This window comes from Eleginops maclovinus, chromosome 23 (assembly GCF_036324505.1).
Source record: "Eleginops maclovinus isolate JMC-PN-2008 ecotype Puerto Natales chromosome 23, JC_Emac_rtc_rv5, whole genome shotgun sequence".
NCBI lineage: Eukaryota > Metazoa > Chordata > Actinopteri > Perciformes > Eleginopidae > Eleginops > Eleginops maclovinus.
In genome coordinates this window covers 13,262,288-13,283,929 of record NC_086371.1, presented here as the reverse complement: position 1 = coordinate 13,283,929, position 21,642 = coordinate 13,262,288, and the positions used below count along the sequence as shown (strand labels likewise).

Sequence of the window (21,642 nt, the reverse complement as noted above, 5' to 3'; positions counted from 1 at the left end):
TGTCTCCAGCTCATATGCTGTATTCTTCCTCCTCTTTCTCGACAATGACATGATTCTGCTCTCATCTGCCACTCCAAAATCAACATAGAGCGTCTGTACAATTATGTCATGCCTTGTCTACCTTGTGTTTTGTTTTCTGCGCAGAGGCCACATGTGTTGCACTGCACCCTCGCTGCTTATGTAATGTGCACATACACACACCACCACCTTTGCTTGCTTAATCAGAGGTCATTTGAAATACAACCCAAGGTGAGTCAACCACTTTGCAGTGGCGCATCACCAGTTATTTTCAGATGGGGGAGGGGTCAGGAGGGACATTTACGCAGACGCTGCATCAGGGGACCACTCTCAAACACACATACACACACATAATAATTCATTGTCCATGCACACAGCTGCATCACTGACTGTCATAACTCAGTAACAAAAGCCCTTGCACAAATATGGGAACACAACAGCTTCACTAGATTTGCTTTGTTAGTGTCAACTTATTGCACACATTATAATTATGATGACATTATTCATTATATACAATGAATAATTAAATGTATTCTGATTTCTAGTTAATGTCTGAAACGTGCCTGTGAAAGATGTAAAAAATATTCTCATCTTCCCTGATGCATGACGAATGAGGAAATTAATTTGAAGAAACAAAACTCCTGCCGTGCACAAAAGACAATGCACTCATAATGAGGCATAATTAGAACCTGATGTCACATGGCGTTTAATCTCACTTTTTATTTCATTTATCTTGTTTTCTGTGTAGTTTGCCGGGAGAAAGAAAGCCGCACCCCCCTCAGCTTGCATGAAAAGGAGCAGAAAAATAAAGAGAATGAAATAGAAGGAAAGAGAGGCTGGGAGGTGGGACGGTCAAACACTGGGGGATGAGCAGTAGTAAGGGGTAGAGATAAAAGTAGAGGAAAGAATGGTGTGAGGAGACTTAACTGGAGCAAAGGAGAGGGGGGGAAGTGACAAAACAGCTCGAAGTGGGGAGTGAGGTGAGGCTACCAGAGAGAGAAAGTGACAGAGCGAGAGAGAGAGGCAACAATAGACTTGGTTCACACAAAAAAGCAAAGTTATAAATAAGGTGACTGATAGAAGCAAGAGTGTGTGTGTGTGTGTGTGTGTGTGTGTGTGTGTGTGTGTGTGTGTGTGTGTGTGTGTGTGTGTGTGTGTGTGTGTGTGTGTGTGTGTGTGTGTGTGTCTGCGTTTGTGCGAGCGTGTTTGTGTGTTACTCTGTCCTGGCTCGTCTCCCAGGAGCAGACACTTCTGAGCTGCCAAAGTTTGTGCTGGGTCTACCACCATGCCAGGGTCAATGCACTCACTCACACACACACACGCACACACACACACACACACACACGCACGCACACACACACACACACACAGAAACCAGGGCACAGCAAACGATTAGCCGTCAGTAAAGGGAGAGACATACGATAGGGTGACAAAGAGAGAGGGTAGAGGAAGTTCTAACATAGTTACTCTACAGTATTCGAGAAACAGGTAAGAGTTCAAGAGAAAGAGTGAAAGAGAAAATACATTAGGCATTTACAAAAATTTGATTGAGATAAATCAGAAAGAGTGAGGGAGAGAGAAGGAGTGCGAGAGAGAGGGAGGAGGGGGAAAGAGAGAGAGGAGAGAGTGAGGCTCACCGGGCTCCGAGAGCATGCAAGGATCAGTAGCAACAGAATGAGACGGAGAGAGAGATAGAGAACGGTAAAGAGTCAGAGGAGTGCGCTACTGAGGACTAAAGGACTATCAGAGATGACAGAGAGACACGGAGAACAAGCATGCGGACCAAATGGGAGGATAGGAAAAGGTAAGTGACTCAGAATGCAATGAAAGACATATTACAGTGTGTAGAGGAAGTGTGTGAGCCCCAACAGTTTTTCTTCTTGGTAAAGATCCTCTATTATGACCCTGAGGAATCTCTCTGGTCTCGTAGCGGACAGCTTGTACGGCAAAGCAGCTCATTCAAGATTTAGGGCACTGGCCAGTGTTTGAATGGAGGTACTGGTGATTGGATGGGAGCAAGCGACAGTGAGCCCGTGGGAGTAATGGGCAAAATCCTTAGGTTTAACCTCTGGAGTCCAAAGACATCAGAGCAGCAGGGATTGGTCAACTAATAGACCAGTTCAAATTAACAAAATGAATGGTAACTATTGTGACAGTCATTAAAGTTATTTATACAAAAGTGAAAATGAAAATTCCTCTTGAAAATATGGATATATCTCAGTTTTATATCAGAATAAACTGAATGTCTCGAGTATATGACCAGACCAGACCTTACTGACGACTTCGAAGGGCTGGGATGGACATTTTTTAGATCAAACAACTTGTCAATTAATTTAGATAATAATGGGTACAATTATCAATCATAAAAATAATTGAAAGCTGGAACCCCTTAATAAAAAAGAAATCCTTGTTTCCTATAGACTCTGTAGCTTTGACAAGAGTGTGTACACTTCTACTTCAGGAAATGCTTTATAGCAACTTTATTAAATGGATGTGAATTTCTGTTTAAGCAAGTAGAGATGACAGCATCACAGTGTTGGTGTGGGTGTGTGTGTGTGTGTGTGTGTGTGTGTGTGTGTGTGTGTGTGTGTGTGTGTGTGTGTGTGTGTGTGTGTGTGTGTGTGTGTGTGTGTGTGTGTGTGTGTGTGTGTGTGTGTGTGTGAGTATTGCAGGTGAGTAATCCTATCCATCTGTCACAGTAGGATTTGCTGAATATGATTACGTCGGTGTACAGTACGTCTATGTGCATTTTTGCGTCTGACCATTAAAAATTCATTACTACTTTTGCTTTTAACACAGACCCGAAATGCTCTTGCTGATTTACGTACGTGCATCTGTCTGTATGCGTGTGTGCATGTTTGTGTATGTGTGTTAGCGTGTGTTCCCTGCTGCTATTAAAAGCCCTCAGAACAGCTAGTGCAGATTTAATATGGGATTATATTGCAATAACCCTTCTCTTATACACTAATGCTGACCCTGTGCGTGTTTGTGTGTGTGTGTGTGTGTGTGTGTGTGTGTGTGTGTGTGTGTGTGTGTGTGTGTGTGTGTGTGTGTGTGTGTGTGTGTGTGTGTGTGTGTGTGTAAGAAAGAGAGAGAGTGAGTGAGTGAGTGAGTCAGAGAGAGAATAAGCAAATATGTGCAGAGATCTGAAAGAACTGAGAGTGTGGATAGATGTGACCTATGCACTTAACTATTATATAACCTCATCAATCAGTTACGAACATCATTAGAAATGACAGTTTGTGCCTATGCGTGTGCGTGTGCATGTGTTAAACACAGCCTTTCACTGGCATGGACAAAGGTATTCAATCTAGCCACATCACAAGGATAGTTGAAGCGGAAGGTCAGAAATGTGTCAAGTTTGTTTGTAAAAATATAAAGAAACATCGACAAACATTGAACCTATGGCAATGAAAGAAAAGTATGTGATAAGAATTTCTTAACGCTCAAAGATAAGTGAGCCGGCGTAATAAGTGATGCATCACAATATATGCTGGTTAAGAATATGCTTCAGTTCTGCCTGGGAATATTTCAATTTTTCATGTGCTCTTTTTTGTTTTTAATAAGGTATATCTTATAACTGTATATATTAGTTTAATATTGAAGAGTTTTGTATATTCGTTTCAACTTGAGATTAAAACAAACTACAACTTAAATTATCCTGGCAACCTTTCAACTTCTAATAAAATCATGCAGGCAGAGATAACACTGCATACACTTGAGCTATAGTGCAGCACCTCAAGAGATACTTTGAAGCTATAAAATGCAAATTACAGACTAGGGAAAGCAAATCAATGGGTTATGGCATTATGCTGCATTGACTTAACATATAACACTACTCCCCTGAGAATGACAGATGATAGGGAGGAAGAGAGATAGAGGTAAGATTGACAGTGAGACCAAGTCAAAGCAGAAGTGCGTAGTTTTGTATGCATCTGTGTGTTATTGTTATTGACACCCTGCTAATAGAGAAGGTGATGAGAGGCAGGGAAATAAAAGAGATCTAGGAAGTCAGAGGGGCAAGAAGATGGATGAGGGAGAGGACAGGAGGGCAGCAGGGGCAACAGGATGGAGGGAAGAGGAGGAGAGATAGATTGGGGGTTAATGATGGAGAGATAGGATGGGATGTGCGGACAGGATGACTGATATGGCAGTAAAGAGAAGGATGAGATGATAGAAGAGGATAGAGAGAAAAGAAAAGTCATGAGGGATTAAGGACAGGTAAAATGGAAGCATAAAAAGCAGACGTGCCATAAAGAGAAATTAAAGATTTGCAGGTTTGAGTAGAAATCACAAAATAGAACATATCACACGCTACTAGCCAAACTGAAAAGATATGTGTATGATCACGCATCTCTGCATGTCCTCTTGTAACTTAAACACTTTGTTTTTCCCACTTCATCTCTGATGATCAAATATTTGCACATTTCTCATAAATATTCAGTTTTACGTTGGTTTCTCTGCTCCGCTGCTCAGCCAACACATTCCTCCAGCCAACAACAAAACAAATTAATTAAGCTGGCAGATGGATTTGTCAATGATACGCCCTTTATCTATATTTCACCCCTTTTCTTTGCACAGCTACTTACCTGGTTGTAAATATCCCAGCACCATAAAACCAAACAGAACATTACATTTTCTTCTTTTAGGGCCCTCTGAATGAAACAGTACATCTCTTAGAAATATCTCCAATTTTCCCCTCATGAACAAGCAAAATAAGCTAAAATGGATTGAAACTAAGGAAAAAATTGTATCTTATTGGTTGGATTTGTGCTAGAGGAGCTTGTCTCAGCAAATCCTCAATTGCTGAATGTTGTGGAATATTCTAACTCTTTCATTTACGCACTTTAATTAATTACTTAAAGTTAATATCCTTGTTATCATCCGAGGGTTCCTCAGAGAAAAGAATGACAAGTCCTCACAGGTCTAATGAAACATTAAGTAATATCTAGCTAAATTAATTTCCTGCCTTTGTCTTATTTATGCACCAGTGTTTAAAAATGCACACACTTGTTGAAGCGTGACTGTGTTGGCTGACAACCCATAGCTCTGAGGGTCTCTGTACACCAGGCAGAACTTAAAATCATGTTTTTCATCTGTTCTCAGAGCAAACTTAATTCTCATAGGCGTAACAAAGATGGTGGGCCAGATTGTAGCGTAAATATATCATGAACACGCAGCACACGATGTGCTCTAGAGCGGTGGCTCCCAAAGTGGATGCCTTGAGGAGGGGCTAAGGGTGCCGCAATATTTATCATAACATTGTTCATTTATGGTGTATTTCTAATACGGCGCATCACTTTTGAAACATCTAATGAATTGAAAACTCACAGTTTCAGGTTGTCAAGGTAACAGAACATGCTTTCCGCCTCAGGAGTTTTTCAGCAGATCAGCAAATCCCCCAAAAATAGTGACCGTTGGAGCAAGCAAGGAAGGGATTTGACACGGACAACAGAGCTCAAATACATGCTGGTACATCTCATCCCTCAAAACAGTCTGAAACAAACAACAACACTAAAATCTGAGTAATCACTGTAGGTTCGAGCTGCTTGTGGAAAGCAGATATCAATTGCTTCTGACTTACTGAGGTAATGCACGTTCCAGACTTGATATACTGTGTGATGTGACTCTCTCGTCAATACCTGCTGGTGTATTTTGTTTATTTTACCTAGAACCCCTAAAATATAAACAGATTATAACATTTTGTCATTTGTTAAAATATATTTGAGATACCTTTTAGGCATGAGCACGCCTTTATTTGATTCAGTGCTGAAAGCTGGATACAGAGGGAATGACATTGCCTAATAAGTCTGCAGGCTGAATTCGAATCGCATACTTGGCAAATGGGCCGCCAACTCCAAACACTGAACTTTGTGTTTGGACCCAATTTTGCCATATTTAATTGTGTTTATTGTACATCTATTCATGAGTGTTGGGTCACAATTACAAAAAACTGCAGTTGCCTGGATAGTTTGGGAACCATTGCGGTGGAGCACAGTCATTTACCTATTCTTATAATTGCCATCAAACTGAATTAAATCAAATGTGTGTGTAGGAAACCAACATTAAGTTCTCACGCTGCAAGCGCCTCTCGCAGAAACAGTTTTCATTGTTTAAAGGAGCTGCCTTGAAGTGACACTCGAGTCTTGTTCTATCTGCGAGGCGCACAATCTGCTCCAGACAATGCTTCAATGAGAAGCAACCTCGCATTATGCAGGGTCGGCTGAGATACTTGGCTTTTGTAAGATGATGAGCATTCGCCTTTGTGGCTTCTGGCTTCTCAATTGAAATGCTGATTAAAGTGCACTGTCCCCGAAAAACACAGCTGTATCCAATTAAAATACACAACGAAAACAGAGTGCAGAAAGCATCATTACTGGATCCTTCCTTGTGACTAAGGTGCAGGTATAAATGTTAATGTTGTACTGTACCGTGGAACTAGAAAAGGTGAAACCAGTGACCAATTATAAGAAATAATCAAAATAATGGATTAAAAATGCATACTGCATCTGTAATGCAGCGTGCAAATATTGGACATAATTATTTGAAAGGTATAATATGTTCTACTGCTTCTAATATGCACATCAAAGTATTTTTGTAAGTCGCTTAACTGTACTTAATGTGCATACAATTATCCTAATTTCACATTAAACATAAAGCATAGGCAGCCTTGTATTTCGAAAGAGCTGGGAAAAGATTCCAAGTAATTCTGCTGAGTTTCCTTTTCAGTACCGTGTTCTTTCGGGTGAAGCAGGCTAGTTGTAGCCGTAATGAGCTGTTCAGTCGAACCGACCTGTCTGACAGCTTGTCTGCTGATCACCCTGGCAGTCCTTTTCAATCATCAATTACATTAGAACAAGTAGAACAGGAGGTCGTAATAATCTAGTAGGCCAGACTCAGACTAAGAAGATCATTGTGTTCAACCTGAGTGACACCTGGTAACGACAAAATGGTCGCCAACATAATTTACTGTTGCCTTTACAGTTTCAGAGGCTTGTATCATCTGAGAAAGCTCAAATAGTAATCTTTTGTTGCTTTGAGCACACAAAAACAACAAAGAACTACACTACCCAAAATGCAGTGTGTGCCCTGTCTCAAAGGGCCAAAGAGCTGCATTTGTTCTGTGCTGCTTGGTAAGTGGGAGAGAGACAGTTAGCGAGAAAAAAGTGTGATTACAGAGCAGCGAGTCTTAGGCTCCCTATAACACACCCGTCAATCGGCGAGTGAAAAATTATCTCACCTTGAAATGACAGGGGACTGATTCACTGGAGCATTCAGTGCTCTGTTACCACTGGTGGGTGTAGGTGCACAGTCATTCAAACACACACATGTACACACACATGTATATACACACACAGTGTGCTTGGACTGCCTGCATTGGGGATAATACTTTAACAGCCTAAATCCACCAACTGGTAAATTAAACTCATGCACGTATAAACTGGTTTTATACAAAGATGTCGTGAAACTCCCTGTAGTCTTTTGAGTCTGTGTGAGTGTTGGTAGTGACAGATGCTCAAGCATGCTTTGCAGCGCGTATTGATTACTGGCATGCTGTGTGTCTTCCCAGATATTCCTTTCTCTTCACGCATCTCCCTCTGCCATGCTCCTGTCTTGCATTAACCAACTCTATTAATCACTTTTGGAGATTTCAACTTAGGAAAATGGGCCTTTACTTCTTATCCCCTCACACACACACTTCACTTTCATCTTGTCTGTGGTTGATCTTCCTCATCTCTTCTCTCACCCTGTGTTCCTCCACCACCTTTCTGCACCTCCCTGTGCTACCTTCTCCTCTTTTTCCTTTTATTTTGACGCCTCCCATACATCCCCTAGCCAACAGAGTCTCATCCCCTTCTCCTCTCGCTCATTTTGCACAGCCAGAGGTGTGATGTGGGTGGTAGACTAAGTTTTAATATAGAGGCAGAGAGGGGAGTGAGAAATGCACAGAATATCAAAGAGCGACAGAGATGGAAAAGGGGGCGTTGAGTGGAAGAGTGCCACAACAAACACAGGTAATGATGAAAAACGAAGGCAGTGAGAGAGGAGTTGTTCCGATAGGCTGTAGAGAGAGAAAGAGAGCTAGAGAGTGGTTGAACGATAGAGAGACAGTCGGGTGGATCAGAGAAATTGACTTCTGAAGATATGGTGTCACTTGGCAGCCTGCAGGTCAGGGGTGAGGAGTGAGACTTGAGATGGTACGCACACACACACAAGCACATGAACAGCAAGAGGATAGAGGAAGTGTGTTGCAGCAGGTGCTCTGGTGTCTGGTTTGGCTTCTGGTGCTAATAAAAAAAAAACAACTAAAAAACAAATGCCTGGAAATGACATGCAGTGAAATTACCTTCAATTGATCCAGGGCAAAAACACATACACACTCAAAAATCCACACTTGTACATATGCGGGCGCATCTGGAATCTTCACTCTTGCCTTCACACACACATACACATGGTTTGCTCTCTCAAATTGCTTTGCATCTGTCACTCTCTCTCTCTCTCTCCCTCTCTCCGAAAAATATTATCATTATGAGCTTTCCACAAACAACACATCTCAGTCCATTTCTCATCCAGCTGGTGGCTGAGGGTCTGCTTTGCAAATAGATTTCCCCCCCCGCACACACAACACACACACACACACACACACACACACACACACACACACACACACACACACACACACACACACACACACACACACACACACACACACACACACACACACACACACACACACACACACACACACACACACACACACACACACACGAGGAAGGGTGAACCCTGGGTAAAGGTCTGTGTGGCCTACTGAAGGAAACTTTTTTTTAACACTGTTACTGTGGCAACAAATCATAAACAGTCTAGACTGTCAGACATATGTGACCCCTTCCTAGCTTTCAGGCAATGTAGCAGTTCTTGATCCTAACACACTGTCAAGATGTTCATAAAAATAGCAGCAATATGTCACTGTAGCAGAAATCCTTTGATCTATAGTGCCTTATGTAAAGCGCTTATATTTGGAAGCTCCACCAGCTGTCAGGGAATATCACAAGCACAATTGTGTCCCGGGAACTTTGTCACGGGCACACACAACACTATGTGACACACAAACTGTTGTCCCAGCTAACATGTAGAGAGGTTTATAGGGATACAGACTGAAAACTGTCTACATTTAAACTATTCCCAATCCTATTCTGTGGCCCTTGGGCAGACCACCAGCATAATAAACTATATTCACTCAGTTTGAATATTTAATGATAGTAAATGAAAACTGAAATTCCAGAAAGGCTGCAATAATAATTACACTGGCTGTCAGTGGAAAGGGCTGAAATGCCCATTTCTATTCTGCTCATGCTGACAAAACAGCATGTGACATCCGGCTTCAAAATGAGTAGATACATGTCACACAGAGCATTATGTTGAGTAAATGTGTGCATAACTTTGATCCTGAATACATATGAACTATTATATCAGCAGTCAGGCACATCCCAGGCAGAATGGGTCCACAAATGAAAACATATTTTTTAACTGCTACAGGGCGAATGACTAAAACTCTGAAAACCCTGAAAATGAATCAGACATCTTCCTGCTGTTCAGACAAGACACTTAATGATTGCTTATTTTTTCAGTCATCTTTTAGTGACCACAAACAAGCCCCTAGACTTTGAGCCTTACAACCAGTGATGGGATGCAATACAAGCCAAGCTGCACTCCTGGAAAGGCTGCAAAGAGGGGCCCCTGAGGATCATCTCCAGAGGCTGCATCCCCCCACAGCACATCCTATCTCCTCAAAGCAGGAGGAAACAGGCAGCCATTCAGCTGGTCAAAGAAATGTTGGATGTTGATGAAACAGCCACTGAAATACAGAAATACAAAGACTGCTACAGAGCAGCAACAGTCTCACACTCGTCCGGTAGGAATCAGAAACCCTGCCTACAGCAGTCAGACTTCACATTACACATTAGAATTGACAACAAAGGACCCATTCCTGTTGTTGTTTGGCCTTCTCTGCTTGTTTTGTTTTGTGGCATTTCTTTATGTATGCATGGTTGTATGTAAGTCTATGCTTGTATTTGTAAATGTACAGTGAGTAAAGTGAGTTTAAATGTATGGCTGCATGTGTGTTTATACTATACTGTAGAAACATGTATTTTAAAACGTTGTTCATGATGTACTATAATGTATGGACATATTTCTATTCCTTTTTATTAAAGTAATGTAATCTGTGAACTGTGAACAGCAATGGGAATAAACTTGATCTTAATTGAATAGGTTTGTAAAAAACAAGGCCATCATTTATTTATTTTGAATAATATTGCACTGCCCCAACCTCAACCCTAGAAAAAAAAAGATCTGTGCTGCAATGTTAAGCCAGCTGGCAAGAAATAATCTCTTTCTCTGTCTGTGCGTAGCTAGTTTAACACCACACACTGACTGCAATGACCGAACAAAACTGTGGCCAAGATAGGGGGAAAAGAAAACGACACATTGATGGAGCACAAAGAAGAGTTCAGTATGCTGACGGATGCCTTGGACTCAATTTCATGCAGAAATTATCGTTTTCTGACCGGCAAGACATTTCTTGGAAAGCAGCAATATTCAGCATACTGGCTTCCAGAGTTGGGCAGGAGTTTGATTTAAATTGACATTAGGTTGATAGAAAAAAAATCTGCTGAAATGTCTGACCTGGATCCACAACAAATCTAAAATGTATTGATGCTGGCACTGTGTACGGACAATTTGAACACTGTTGTGTAAGATAATAAACCAAAGAACTGCCAAATATCTACATTAAAAAGATTAGATAAGTTTTAATCAATGACACAATATGCTCCAGCTTTTTTTCCTTCCATGTATCGAGGCAATGTGTACTGCTGCAATGGCCCAATTTTATCCAGAGGAAAATGTTCATACATTTCCCTAATTTCATCAGCTAATCATAGTGTCATAGTGCAACGTTCAAGTATTCTGGGTCAATTCTCAAGTGACTAAAAGTTATTCAAAATAAAATGGCTGATTTTGCTGATTTTACCAATAATATTAATACAAACCCATAACATATTTGAAAAATAATATAGCCATGCCTTAAAATCACTCTTCCAACTAACAATAATTTACCAAGAAATCAAGAAATATTAAGCTATGGTTTAAGCAACATTTCAGTCAACCTCACTGACAAACAGGATGATGGAAAGCAACAATGTTGTTCTTGCTGAACTCATTATAAGATTTCCAAAATGCAACTTTGAGAGATGTCAAGCAATGATGCATCATGGGTTTACAAACTGCAGTGGAAGGCATACACAACCACATTTGAAAGTTCATGCTGTGTCTTCATGTAAAAAAAATACTACAATATCTGAAGTCCCTAAATCTTTTTTTGACATACCTATGGTAAGGTGGGGTTCACTTACAGTATATAAGGATATATAAGCTATTAACCTTTAAATACCCTATTTCTGCTCCCTGAAGAGGAACAGCTTGATGAGATTTAGTGTTTTGCCTCCCTAACCCCCCCCCACCTGCTAGTCTAATAAGAGGTTAATAGAGTTCTATCGATCTGGTCAGTGTGTGCATTCAGTCGAGGTCGAAGCTTTTATATGGTGCTTTACGTGCCTAATATCTGTGTCTTCTTGCCAATCTCACAATTTTTTCCCCATTTCCCTCCTTTCTTCGGTGGTTTCTCTCATTTACTGCCTCTCTCTTTTCCTTTCTCTCTCCAGATCAAACTCGCAATGCCCAGCGAATCCTTCCAACTCATCATCTGCACGCCGCTGGTTAGAAACTGAAGAAAGCCTCGACAGTGATGTCCAATCAGGAGTAGCTAATCTAGTAAGGCGGTCATTAATGAAAGGACATTGAGGGTTTAAAGCCTTATTGGATATTGAGTTCCTGTCTTCAGCTCTGACTTACAAACTCTCCCCACTGCCTCACAAACACACAAATTAATTTGGGTAAACAAGTGTTGGACACATTCCCTGTTTTTTACTGGACGTAATCCTGCTGATGCTGGCTGATGTCACTGCTTGTCTCTATCCCGTTCAGCTCCCCGGGGGGCTGAACCGACCTGCGGAGGAGTATGGGCAGGAGAGTGGCTGACCCAACCAATCCAGTGCCTGCGCTGGGGGTTCCCCTGGCAGGGGGGAGATGGGGGCCGTTGTGCAGTGTCGGGGTGCAAACATCTCCCGGACTGCGGACTCTTTCCTCCATCAAACGACACGGCAGCCAACCAAACAACTCACACCCACCTCAAACCATGGCAACCGACAAAACAACGACAGTTGAGACAAGGGGAGTTTTCAGAAGTGACAGCAACAGTCTGCCAGTGTCAAAGGAGACTTCTGAGAACGAGATTAACACCCTGACACAGGACGACATGGGGTCACAGGGGTCAGGCAGCGGAGTTTACTGCCAGATCAAAAATATACGGACAAACCCCAAGGACACTAAAGATAAAAGGACAGCTCGGTATACAAATGGCAGTGTGGTAGCCTCTGACGCAGTGGGAGGGGTTTGCACTGACGCTACAGAATGTAAGGAGCCGGCTCGGGAGAGGAGGAGGGTGCAGTCTCTACGAGGGGAGGGCCAACGTTCGGCACTGAAGACGGGGAGTGTTTGTACGACCGTGCACGCCACCCCACCACGGCCCTGTCGAGTGATGCCGACTTCCCCACCCAGCATGTGTGGGACATGTGGACGGAGACGATCACAGATTACCCCGTGCACAGGAGCATGTCGCAGGAAGGCTGTCAATCAAATATCAGCCAGCCAGACTTTACCTAATCCGCCACGGAAACAGTCTGTTGCTCCCAGCCAAGCAAGAAAAGAGCCTGCCCTGGACTCTCTGTCTTACACCAAAAACACAGCAAACACCCCTGGACATACAACACTTAAGACTTCTCAAGTACCACAGCTGTCACACACTATACCAAAAACACACAGCTCACATTCCAACCACACATCACACCTGCAGAACAAAACGAAACAGTCAAAGCAGCAGACAAGGCCACATTCTGCAGACTTTACGCATTACAAGGACTCCGCCACGCAAACAACAGACACACACGTGAGCAACAACACAGACAGGACCACAGCTCCCACACATACACAACGACCACACACAGCATCTGCAGAGGCAACCGAGCCACAATCATCTGGCAAACACAAGTACGACTCAGCTAAAATCCAGCACACTGATGAACACACACACCAACACACATCAGTCCGTATCACATCTACACATCCAGCTCCTTCCCTTTACAGTGACTTAAAATGTGTAGACACTCCACCCAAAAACTCGAAACCCACCTGTTCTAAACCAGACACACCTGTTGCGCAGACCAAAAGCACCCAGGGGACCCCAAAAACTCCCAAACAAACATCTAAGGAAGGGATCAAACTCAAGGACTACACAAAACAGAAGAGCAAATCATTTGAAGACCACACTCTGCCTTGTACGACTCATTTGAAAGCACAATGTAATGGAGCTCCAGGAGGGTTGCTGGATAAAACCACAGGGAAGGCACCCCGTGGGCTGGAGAGCCAGCTGCATAGTGTGGAAGAGAACCTGCAGTCGAATCAGGAGAAGATCAAAGTGCTTCTCAACGTCATACAAGACCTGGAGAAGAGCAAGGCCCTCAGCGAAGGGTGAGAGAAGGGTTTTACCGGGGGTAAATTATGAGAGAGAATAAGAGGAAGAGGGGATAGAAGGCTATAAATTGGAAAGGAAATGGAGATGTGGAAGATGAAAACAAGAGGGTTTGATACCAAAACAAATTAGCAAAAAGGGAGGGATATTCATTCCAATATTGCTTCCGTGAGAGTGAAATAGAGAAGAGAACGAAAAAGAGATGGTGTCAAGGGAGTACGCAACACTGAGAACAGAGTATACTTGAGTTTTTATAGCAATTTATACCGACAGGCTTTCAAGTCTGTGTAATAGATTTAAAATGTCAGGCCAGTGGAGAATGGTTTCAGTGTGATTGTCATAGTGTGTGTGTTATCCAATTCTATAGGGATATACAATACCTGCCTGTGTTCTACGCTAGCAGATAATTCTCTGTCCCTTCATCGTATATACCTTTAGGGTAAATAAGCTCCTCAGGGTAAGGGTTCCTGAGACACGTTGTGTTGCCCACCAAAGCAAACTTATCACGTCTTTCTTTCTCTCTCTTCTACTAATAATTTAGTTCCAAAACCCTCCTCTCCTGCCCCACATCCTTTCTTTCTATCCATGTCATAAATCCCAGTTAGCTTTCTGTAGTCACTTCATTTTAATCAAAACCCTTCCCTTTCTTCGAGGCACTTGCACCTGCTTCCAGCTATTCATACTTTTCCTCCACCTCTGCCCTTTCCTCCATTATTAATAATCAGCTTTTTCTCTCCTATTCTTTCTCCACAGCATCATGCCTGCAACCTCGCTTCGTTTCCCTCACACCGTTTTGTAAGCTCCCCTTTCTATCGGCCCTGACAACCTGTCCATCACTCTCCCCTGCTGTCATGTGTCAGCTTTCACTCAGTTTTGTTTCTCTATCGCTTTCTCTTCTTTGCCTCCTCCTCCTCATTTCACCTTTACTGTCAGTGTAGTTTATATTATGTGTCTTTCTCCCATCCTAACTTGCAAACCACTTCTTCCTAATCCATCCTGCCTATTGATTGTTCTCCTCCTCCCAAACAACCTAAAACCAATTCTTTCCACTTGTGTGTCATCTTTTCTATAAAGATCTGTCTCCACCTAAACTTCCTTTTTAAGTGTTTTTAATCTTTACTCATGTCTTCAGCCTTCTTCTTTCTGTTCAGCGTTAACATATGTCTAGCTTCAGACTAATCCCTATCAGATTACCTTTGAAAAATGCAGTTTAAGCTGCAAAACAGGGCTTGTACATGCTGTCCTGGCCTGTGTGAGCAACTGAATAAGAATATGTATTCATATTCTTCAAAGTGTGTGAGTGTGTGCCTGCTCAGGCTTCATACTACGTGTGTGAGAAATGGGGTTAAAAGGGGCAGAAAGAAGAGCAAATGTGAGACAGAAAGAGAAAGCAATTTGGAGATAAAGAGAAATAAGAGACACAGAAAAGTAAGAGAACCAGCGAGTAAGAGGGTCTGCATGCATCTGACGTGCTGCCAGGAATGAAAGCTCTTTAAGTGGGCTGCTGTGATAAAAGTGCCGGCTGAGCTAAGAGGCTGGGCTCAGCTCTGTGTTTTCTTCCTCTCCCACAAAAAAATACTTGTCCTGTCTTGCTGGGGTTGTCTTTTATAAACACTGGTAGGGGGGGGGAAATGATGCCAGTCACAAGGCCTCACCCCATGTAATTAAAATGACTATTCTGTCAAAATAAATCAGCTACTCCCTCATCTACAAAGTTCAGTGAAGGGGCAGCCAAAATTTCCAATCCAAACAGAAGCCTTTTAATTAAACGCCAGTCGGCATGAGCTTATCAGATCTTTTTATCCAACTTTATTTCCCAACAAGCTCTGTAGTCTCGTTCGACCTTGATAACACGGCATTTTTACTTTGAAATAAACAACATTTTTGAAAAAAAGATAATTGTCACTGAATGTTTATGATATCTATACTATCTAATGATTAGCTTCCAACGAACCAACCTACACAGCCATTGAACACAATGCTTGGTGTTTTGTTTATCTGCCAGAAATGCCAAGCAGTCAACCCACGAGGGTCCTCAAGTGACGTCCTGAATACTGTTTGGTTGCATCACATGCACCAAACATCACAAGCTATTTTGTGCCCTTTAACAATCCCCAGAGAACACAACTGACGTTGGATAATACAAATTGTAACACCGGCAGAAAAGGGAGACTTCTTTCAGTATGAGAAACACAGCCTGCTGTTAGTGCAAAATTACTGGACTGGACTTTCTAAACACCCAAACTTGATCCTTGTTATTATTAGTTACAACTATTCAGTAGTAAAAAAAGGTATTTGTTCGTTGTTTTACATGTGTTGTTTCTGCAGCCGCAGCTCATACAGAACCGGCCAGGACATTAACAACTGCCCCACCTGCCAAAAGACTGCCTGCATCATCTACAGGTAACCGGGATAATGAGCTAACTGCTTTACATAACCCATACAACTGTATGCCTTTTGTCACCTTGAATTCTTCCAGCTTTTCCATTTGTTATTACTTATTCAGCACATTATTTTTTATCTTATTTTTCATTAGTCTTTCTTCTCGGTATCCTGCTGTCTCTGCCCTTTTCTCATATTTGTCTCTGATATTTGTACTTCGCATACAATGTATTCCTATTATATTAAATAGTGTGTGATCCCCATCAATAATAGTTAAATGACTGCAAGCGGTATTAGTCAAGGATGCTATTAAAGTTATTGGACACAAAAAAAGAAATCTGTGCAAACAAGCAAATTAATTTAGCTCTTAAATGATGCATCCTTCCTGTTTCCGTCGTCCCTCATGTGTGTGGCCTCAACAAGTAATTGCATTCTTAGATCCTGTGCAGTTAACAGAGCTGCAGCCTTACAATCTGATACCGCATACAATAGTTTAATCCTCCCGTCACCTCTTCCCATCCCTTTTGATTATGTAAATCACTCCATCTTTTCATCCCATGCTCAAGCTATCTTTCTTTCATCTCTAACTTTCAATCAGACTAGTTTCCTTTCCATCTGTCACATGCCAAAACTCTAATCACCTGCATCCCACTCCCACCCAGCCTCCAACACTCTTTATGTGCGCTGCATAAACAAGCTGGAAATGTTTGTTTAAACAAACAGTAGCATATACACATGGGCCTGTCGCAATCATTACATAATCGTCTGATCGTTATTGTTTAGCAGTATCCTAGGATTACACAATAAAGGACATTCAGAGCCAATAAGAGCTATAAAGAGAAGTAAATGAAAGCCAAGGTTATAACTGTGGCAACAGATAGAGTAACGTTTGAATGTTTCTGCCAGATAAATAAAGAGTCCTCAGCAAAGGTTTACATGTCTGGAAACAGAGCTTAGGTATCCAGAATGTACTGCTCTTGGACAGGTTGTTTTGTCTAAGCTAACATGACACTTTATTTGTTGCTTATAATGAAGAACGGTGACAGAAAGTCTCCCCAACAGCTGCAGCAGTGTTTGACGGCTCTGCCGGGGAACGTTATCCGGGTGTTGGTTCCATCCAGCTTTTCTAATTACATTTTCTACATAAAAATGTGTGGATGGAAACATGGTGTTAAAGGAGTAGGCAGGGTCCGTTTAGGAAAAAATCAGTGTGTACGATTGGCTTGGCGAGTGTGTAGTGACACAGCGACAGAGGGACAGGGATGGTAAACCGCTAAGAGCAGACAGGTGTTGACGAACAACATTCAAGCTGAAAAAGAATGTAGTAGTGAAGCAGTGAAGCAGTCTAGTCTTTTCTTTGTTGCTTTTGAAAAATCAAATCAAGTCTCCCTGTACATCATTCACTTTTCTTGAAGTGTTCTTGTTGTTTTGAAACACAAACCTTTTTTCTGCAAACCTTTGTATTTATTGAAATTCACAACTCGGATATCATTCTAGTTTCAAAACAAAAAAGTAACTATGGCATAAAACAAACAGAAATTGGTATTTCAATGGATAGTTGCAATTATTTGTTTGACCATTGTTGGCAACTAGTGATGCCCTAGCTTAATAGAGAAGAATACTACAAAGAAATTCTACTTGCTGTTCCTGGAATAATCTGGCATCAAAACCTCATTTTAGTATTAAGCTGTGTTGTGCGCATGTATAAGACCTAAACTATGCTTAAAAGAGATTTCACTTGTTTACAAATATACATTTCCATGCAGGCCACAAGGGATACAGAAACATTTAAAAGCGCCTTTATTTCTCCAGTTCTCCCCAACTCACAAAGAAATGAGCCTACCAGAAGCCTCATATCTGCATCCCTCCTGTATTCTCACTTTGTTTAATCCCTCCATCTCATCACACACTTCTCCAACTCCCTCATCTTCTTCAGCCCATTCTCTTCTCCCCTTGATCTTAATTAACACAGTCGGATCCTTGCTAGTTGTAATGAACTCCAAGGGGAAAGGACTGCCACATGGTAATATAGGCATACATCTATATATTCATACAGATGAGCACATATGGACATTTTACAGGCACAACTCCCCCACTCCACACAGTGCATTTTCTCATATACAAGAATGTAGACTCAAAGATGAAAGCCCTAGAAGTTGCATTTCACAAACAAGATTGCTCAAAGAAAGCATTGGTCAATTTCATTTTTTCCAAAAGTATTTCCTCACATGAACTGCAATTTAAATAGAAACAACAGAAATAAATATTGCTTTAGTGAAACATCTAAATATGGAAAGTTCTAAACATACTGAGGGATTATAGGTGTAGGAAAGTTGTTGGGAGGACATTCAATAACAGTAAAACACACTTTAAAATACTAAGGCCCTGAATTGAGATATCTTTAGACAACTTGTTTTCCAAGGCCCTGGAGCTAGTTGCTTTTTCTCACTTCATTATCGTCCCTCGTTTCTCTCTTCTCAGTTTCACCGATTGTTCCTGCTCCACTTTCCCCTTTGTTTTCTTGCACAGTTGCAAATATAATCATGTATACATATATGCTAATTAATCCAACAAAAAAATGAATGAGCTATAATTGGATACTTCTGTGCATGCATTTCATAAGCTTACTTTCATGCTCTCACTCATACATACCGACAAACAAAGAAATGAATATACTTCACGCTTTGTGGAAATGTTACTGACTTGGACAGATATGCAGAATCTGCTCCATAATCATTTTTCTTCTCATATTATCAGCATAACTTTCTTACAAAAAGATGACACGCATTATACATGTTAAAATGTTTTTGACAAAGATACACAAAAGTCAGAAGCTCAATTTGTTTGATGAGAGGCCTTATCAAACCTTCAGAGGGGATTCTGGGTAAAGAGCATGGGAGATAGGAAAGAGAAAACACATAAGCGGAGGATAAATTACGCGTGGGACCGACCCATCCATCCTAATGAAGTGGTTTTGAAGTGGTTTTGATGTGGGCCCGCTGCCTGAAGATGTTTTGCCATTGTCAGCGCTAATTAATCTGTATCACGAGAGATGGGGGGAGAGGAACTTTTGACAGGCCTTTTTTTTCTCCATACGCTTAACAGTTCAAACACACACAGACATGCATATGAACCCACTGAAAAAAAAATCTGAGTCTTTCTTGTATTCATACAGCTGTAAAAGCACATACTGAACATGCAAAACCTGAGTATAACCCTGTTCCCTACACCACTAACCTTCACTTGAAACAAAAAGTGAAGGTTTAAACATTTAACAGGTTCTCAGAAGCAACGGTCACACGCACAGTGTGAAGAAGCTGAAGATGACAGCTTGCAGATCGAATTAAGAGCAGCGGCTTTTCCCACTGCACCGTAATCTGTTGAACAATAGCGTAAGAGAGGTAGATATGGGTAGAGGGAGGTAGTTAGAGAGAATTGAACGAGATGGAGCTTGAAGTGTGTGCAAAGAGAGACCCGACAGAGGGAGAAAAGTCCTCCACTCTAAAACAAGAAGGACTATAAATTGAGTGAATGTGGGAAAGGTGCACCACTTATGTTTCCTTATATATATGTTGTGTATAAGTATAGTACATCTCCTTTATTATTTATTCATGGCAGCCTTGTTCCTTCCTCACAGTAGAGCTTTTACTTTCCCCTTATGACTCGTTCCCTCTGTGCCTCCATTTCGGCTCTCCTTCTCAGGAATCCGAGACCTCCCTGCCCTCCTCCTCTCTGTCAGCACTCACACTCGCCTCCTTTACCTCCCTCTCTGCTTTTTTTTCTTTAGGACCTCTCTGCCCTGTTTTATTAAGCTTGCTTTTCTTGTATTTACCCACCGCTGCGTACCCCAGAGGAAAGTCAGCTTCTTTCCTCTTTCATTCCATAAATCCCTGGACATTCTCCTTCCCCCCCACACTCAGCCGGGGGCTTGATGTAGAAGAGGCTCACGTTGGATGTCAGGGGAGCACATATGTGTTTGTGTGTGTGTGTGTGTGTGTGTGTGTGTGTGTGTGTGTGTGTGTGTGTGTGTGTGTGTGTGTGTGTGTGTGTTTGTGTATGTGTGTGTGGTAGAGGAGGATGGGTAGTTGTCTCTGCCTTCTTTGCCTCATCATGTGGCTCATTAACTCCAGATGCCGGGCCCTATGCGGCTCCACCCCTATGATCCAACTCGACACACACTCACGTAATCTTTCACACACAAACAAAGTTACTGAAAGGAGAAAGAAACTTAAAGATTACACTATGACCCGCAGCGGTGGACACTTCAGAGAGATGAGAGAAGAAGTGTGAGAGATGAGAGTTGGGCAGGGGAAATATAGCAGCATAGAAAAGGAAAGCCAAGAGGGTCTGCTTTGAACACATCAGAAGAGCAAAAAAAAAAACGTTCTCCCCTATGCTCCTCTCTTTAGCTTCGGCATTTGTGCAAAGACCCCTTTTCCCTCCTCTCTTTCCTGCTCTCTTTTTTATTCTGTTCACTATCCACTCGTCTCACCAGCCTGTCATTTCTCGGTGCAGGAAGTGGGAAAGAACACAATGGCTGGAAATACGTGCAGTGTGGAGGCCTGTGTGAAAATGTGTGTGTGTGTGTGTGTGTGTGTGTGTCTGTGTGTGTGTGTGTGTGTGTGTGTGTGTGTGTGTGTGTGTGTGTGTGTGTGCTGAAGGTGCATGTATCAGAGTTAAGAACACAACATGGTTTTACACCTCTATATAAAAATGTATTATGCGTAAGTACAGCCCTTTTTTTTTGGGGGTGTTGTCAGCATTTTGCGATACACTTTACATTTTAATGTCACTAAAACTCCTTCGCTCACCTCTTCTCAATCCTTCTCTCTAATCTCTCTTTCTGCAGAGTAGACCTATACCTGTAGTCAAAATGCGCTGCTCATACGCTACTCTGTACCCCGTATCTAATCTGCGTTTGTGAATAAATGAGCTATTTCTATGAATTTGACTTTAACTGACCCCAGTTCAAACTCTAACTGTGCCCCCGCTGCCTCTCCTCTCCCCTCCTCCTACGGCTCTCTCTGTCTCTCTTCTACAGTGTTGAGCATGATTTCCGACAGCAGGAGGGACGCTTCCAGGGGGTTATGGAGGCCCTGGATGGGGAGTATGATGTGCCTGCATTGACTCTGACCAAGCCCACCCTAGCCCCTTCTTCCGCAAGTCGTCCCAGCACCAAGGCGCGTGTCAAGAAACTCCGCAAGAAGTGTTTCTGGTGGCTGTAAGATCTGGAAGAAAAAAGCACCTGTCCAGGCATATGGCATACCGGTGTTGATTTTGTTGCAGGAGAATACAGGCCTCAAACTTTTGGAACATAGCCTTCCACTCTTGTTCTCCGGGGTCTGACATGTGTTTCAGTGTCAATAAAATCAGTGGTGGCTTTTTTTAAGCAGCATCCCTGTAAATGGCACTTTTCCCACAGCAATCCATCTTCAGCTCTACAAAATATACACTACCGGACCGGGTAGAGAAAGACAAAATGCACTAAAGAAGGAAAAGAGGACCAAAGGATCTGCTGAACTTTGTGCTCTGATATATCCGAGAGGGTTATTGAGGACGACCACTCAAGCAGCTGATATGAGATTAACTTTTGA

The 21,642-nt window shown here is 42.1% G+C and overlaps 2 protein-coding genes across 4 annotated transcripts in view; one reads left to right on the top strand and one right to left on the bottom strand.

The window, feature by feature from the left end:
- Positions 1-21,642, bottom strand: part of LOC134859577 (dedicator of cytokinesis protein 2) — a 90,176-nt gene that overhangs the window by 24,063 nt on the left and 44,471 nt on the right. The window lies entirely within an intron of this gene.
- LOC134859578 (protein INSYN2B) lies at positions 1,472-21,606 on the top strand. 3 transcript variants are annotated; one of them, XM_063876119.1, is made up of 4 exons: positions 1,472-1,822; positions 11,742-13,665; positions 16,001-16,069; positions 21,090-21,606. In XM_063876119.1, exons 2-4 carry the CDS (start codon positions 12,098-12,100, stop codon positions 21,271-21,273), a joined length of 1,821 nt encoding a protein of 606 aa, XP_063732189.1. In that variant the 5' UTR covers positions 1,472-1,822; positions 11,742-12,097; the 3' UTR covers positions 21,274-21,606. The 3 variants fall into 3 exon arrangements, 2 of the variants coding, with proteins under 2 accessions (XP_063732189.1, XP_063732188.1); XM_063876118.1 differs by having other exon boundaries at positions 15,995-16,069; XR_010165124.1 differs by lacking the exons at positions 11,742-13,665; positions 16,001-16,069; positions 21,090-21,606 and adding an exon at positions 9,659-10,744.

Coding starts and splice junctions, on each gene's coding strand:
- LOC134859578 (XM_063876118.1), top strand. CDS start 12,098: ATGGGCAGGAGAGTGGCTGACCCAACCAATCCAGTGCCTGCGCTGGGG. Junction 13,666..15,994: donor AGCAAGGCCCTCAGCGAAGG/GTGAGAGAAGGG, acceptor TTGTTTCTGCAG/CCGCAGCTCATACAGAACCG. Junction 16,070..21,089: donor ACTGCCTGCATCATCTACAG/GTAACCGGGATA, acceptor TCTCTTCTACAG/TGTTGAGCATGATTTCCGAC.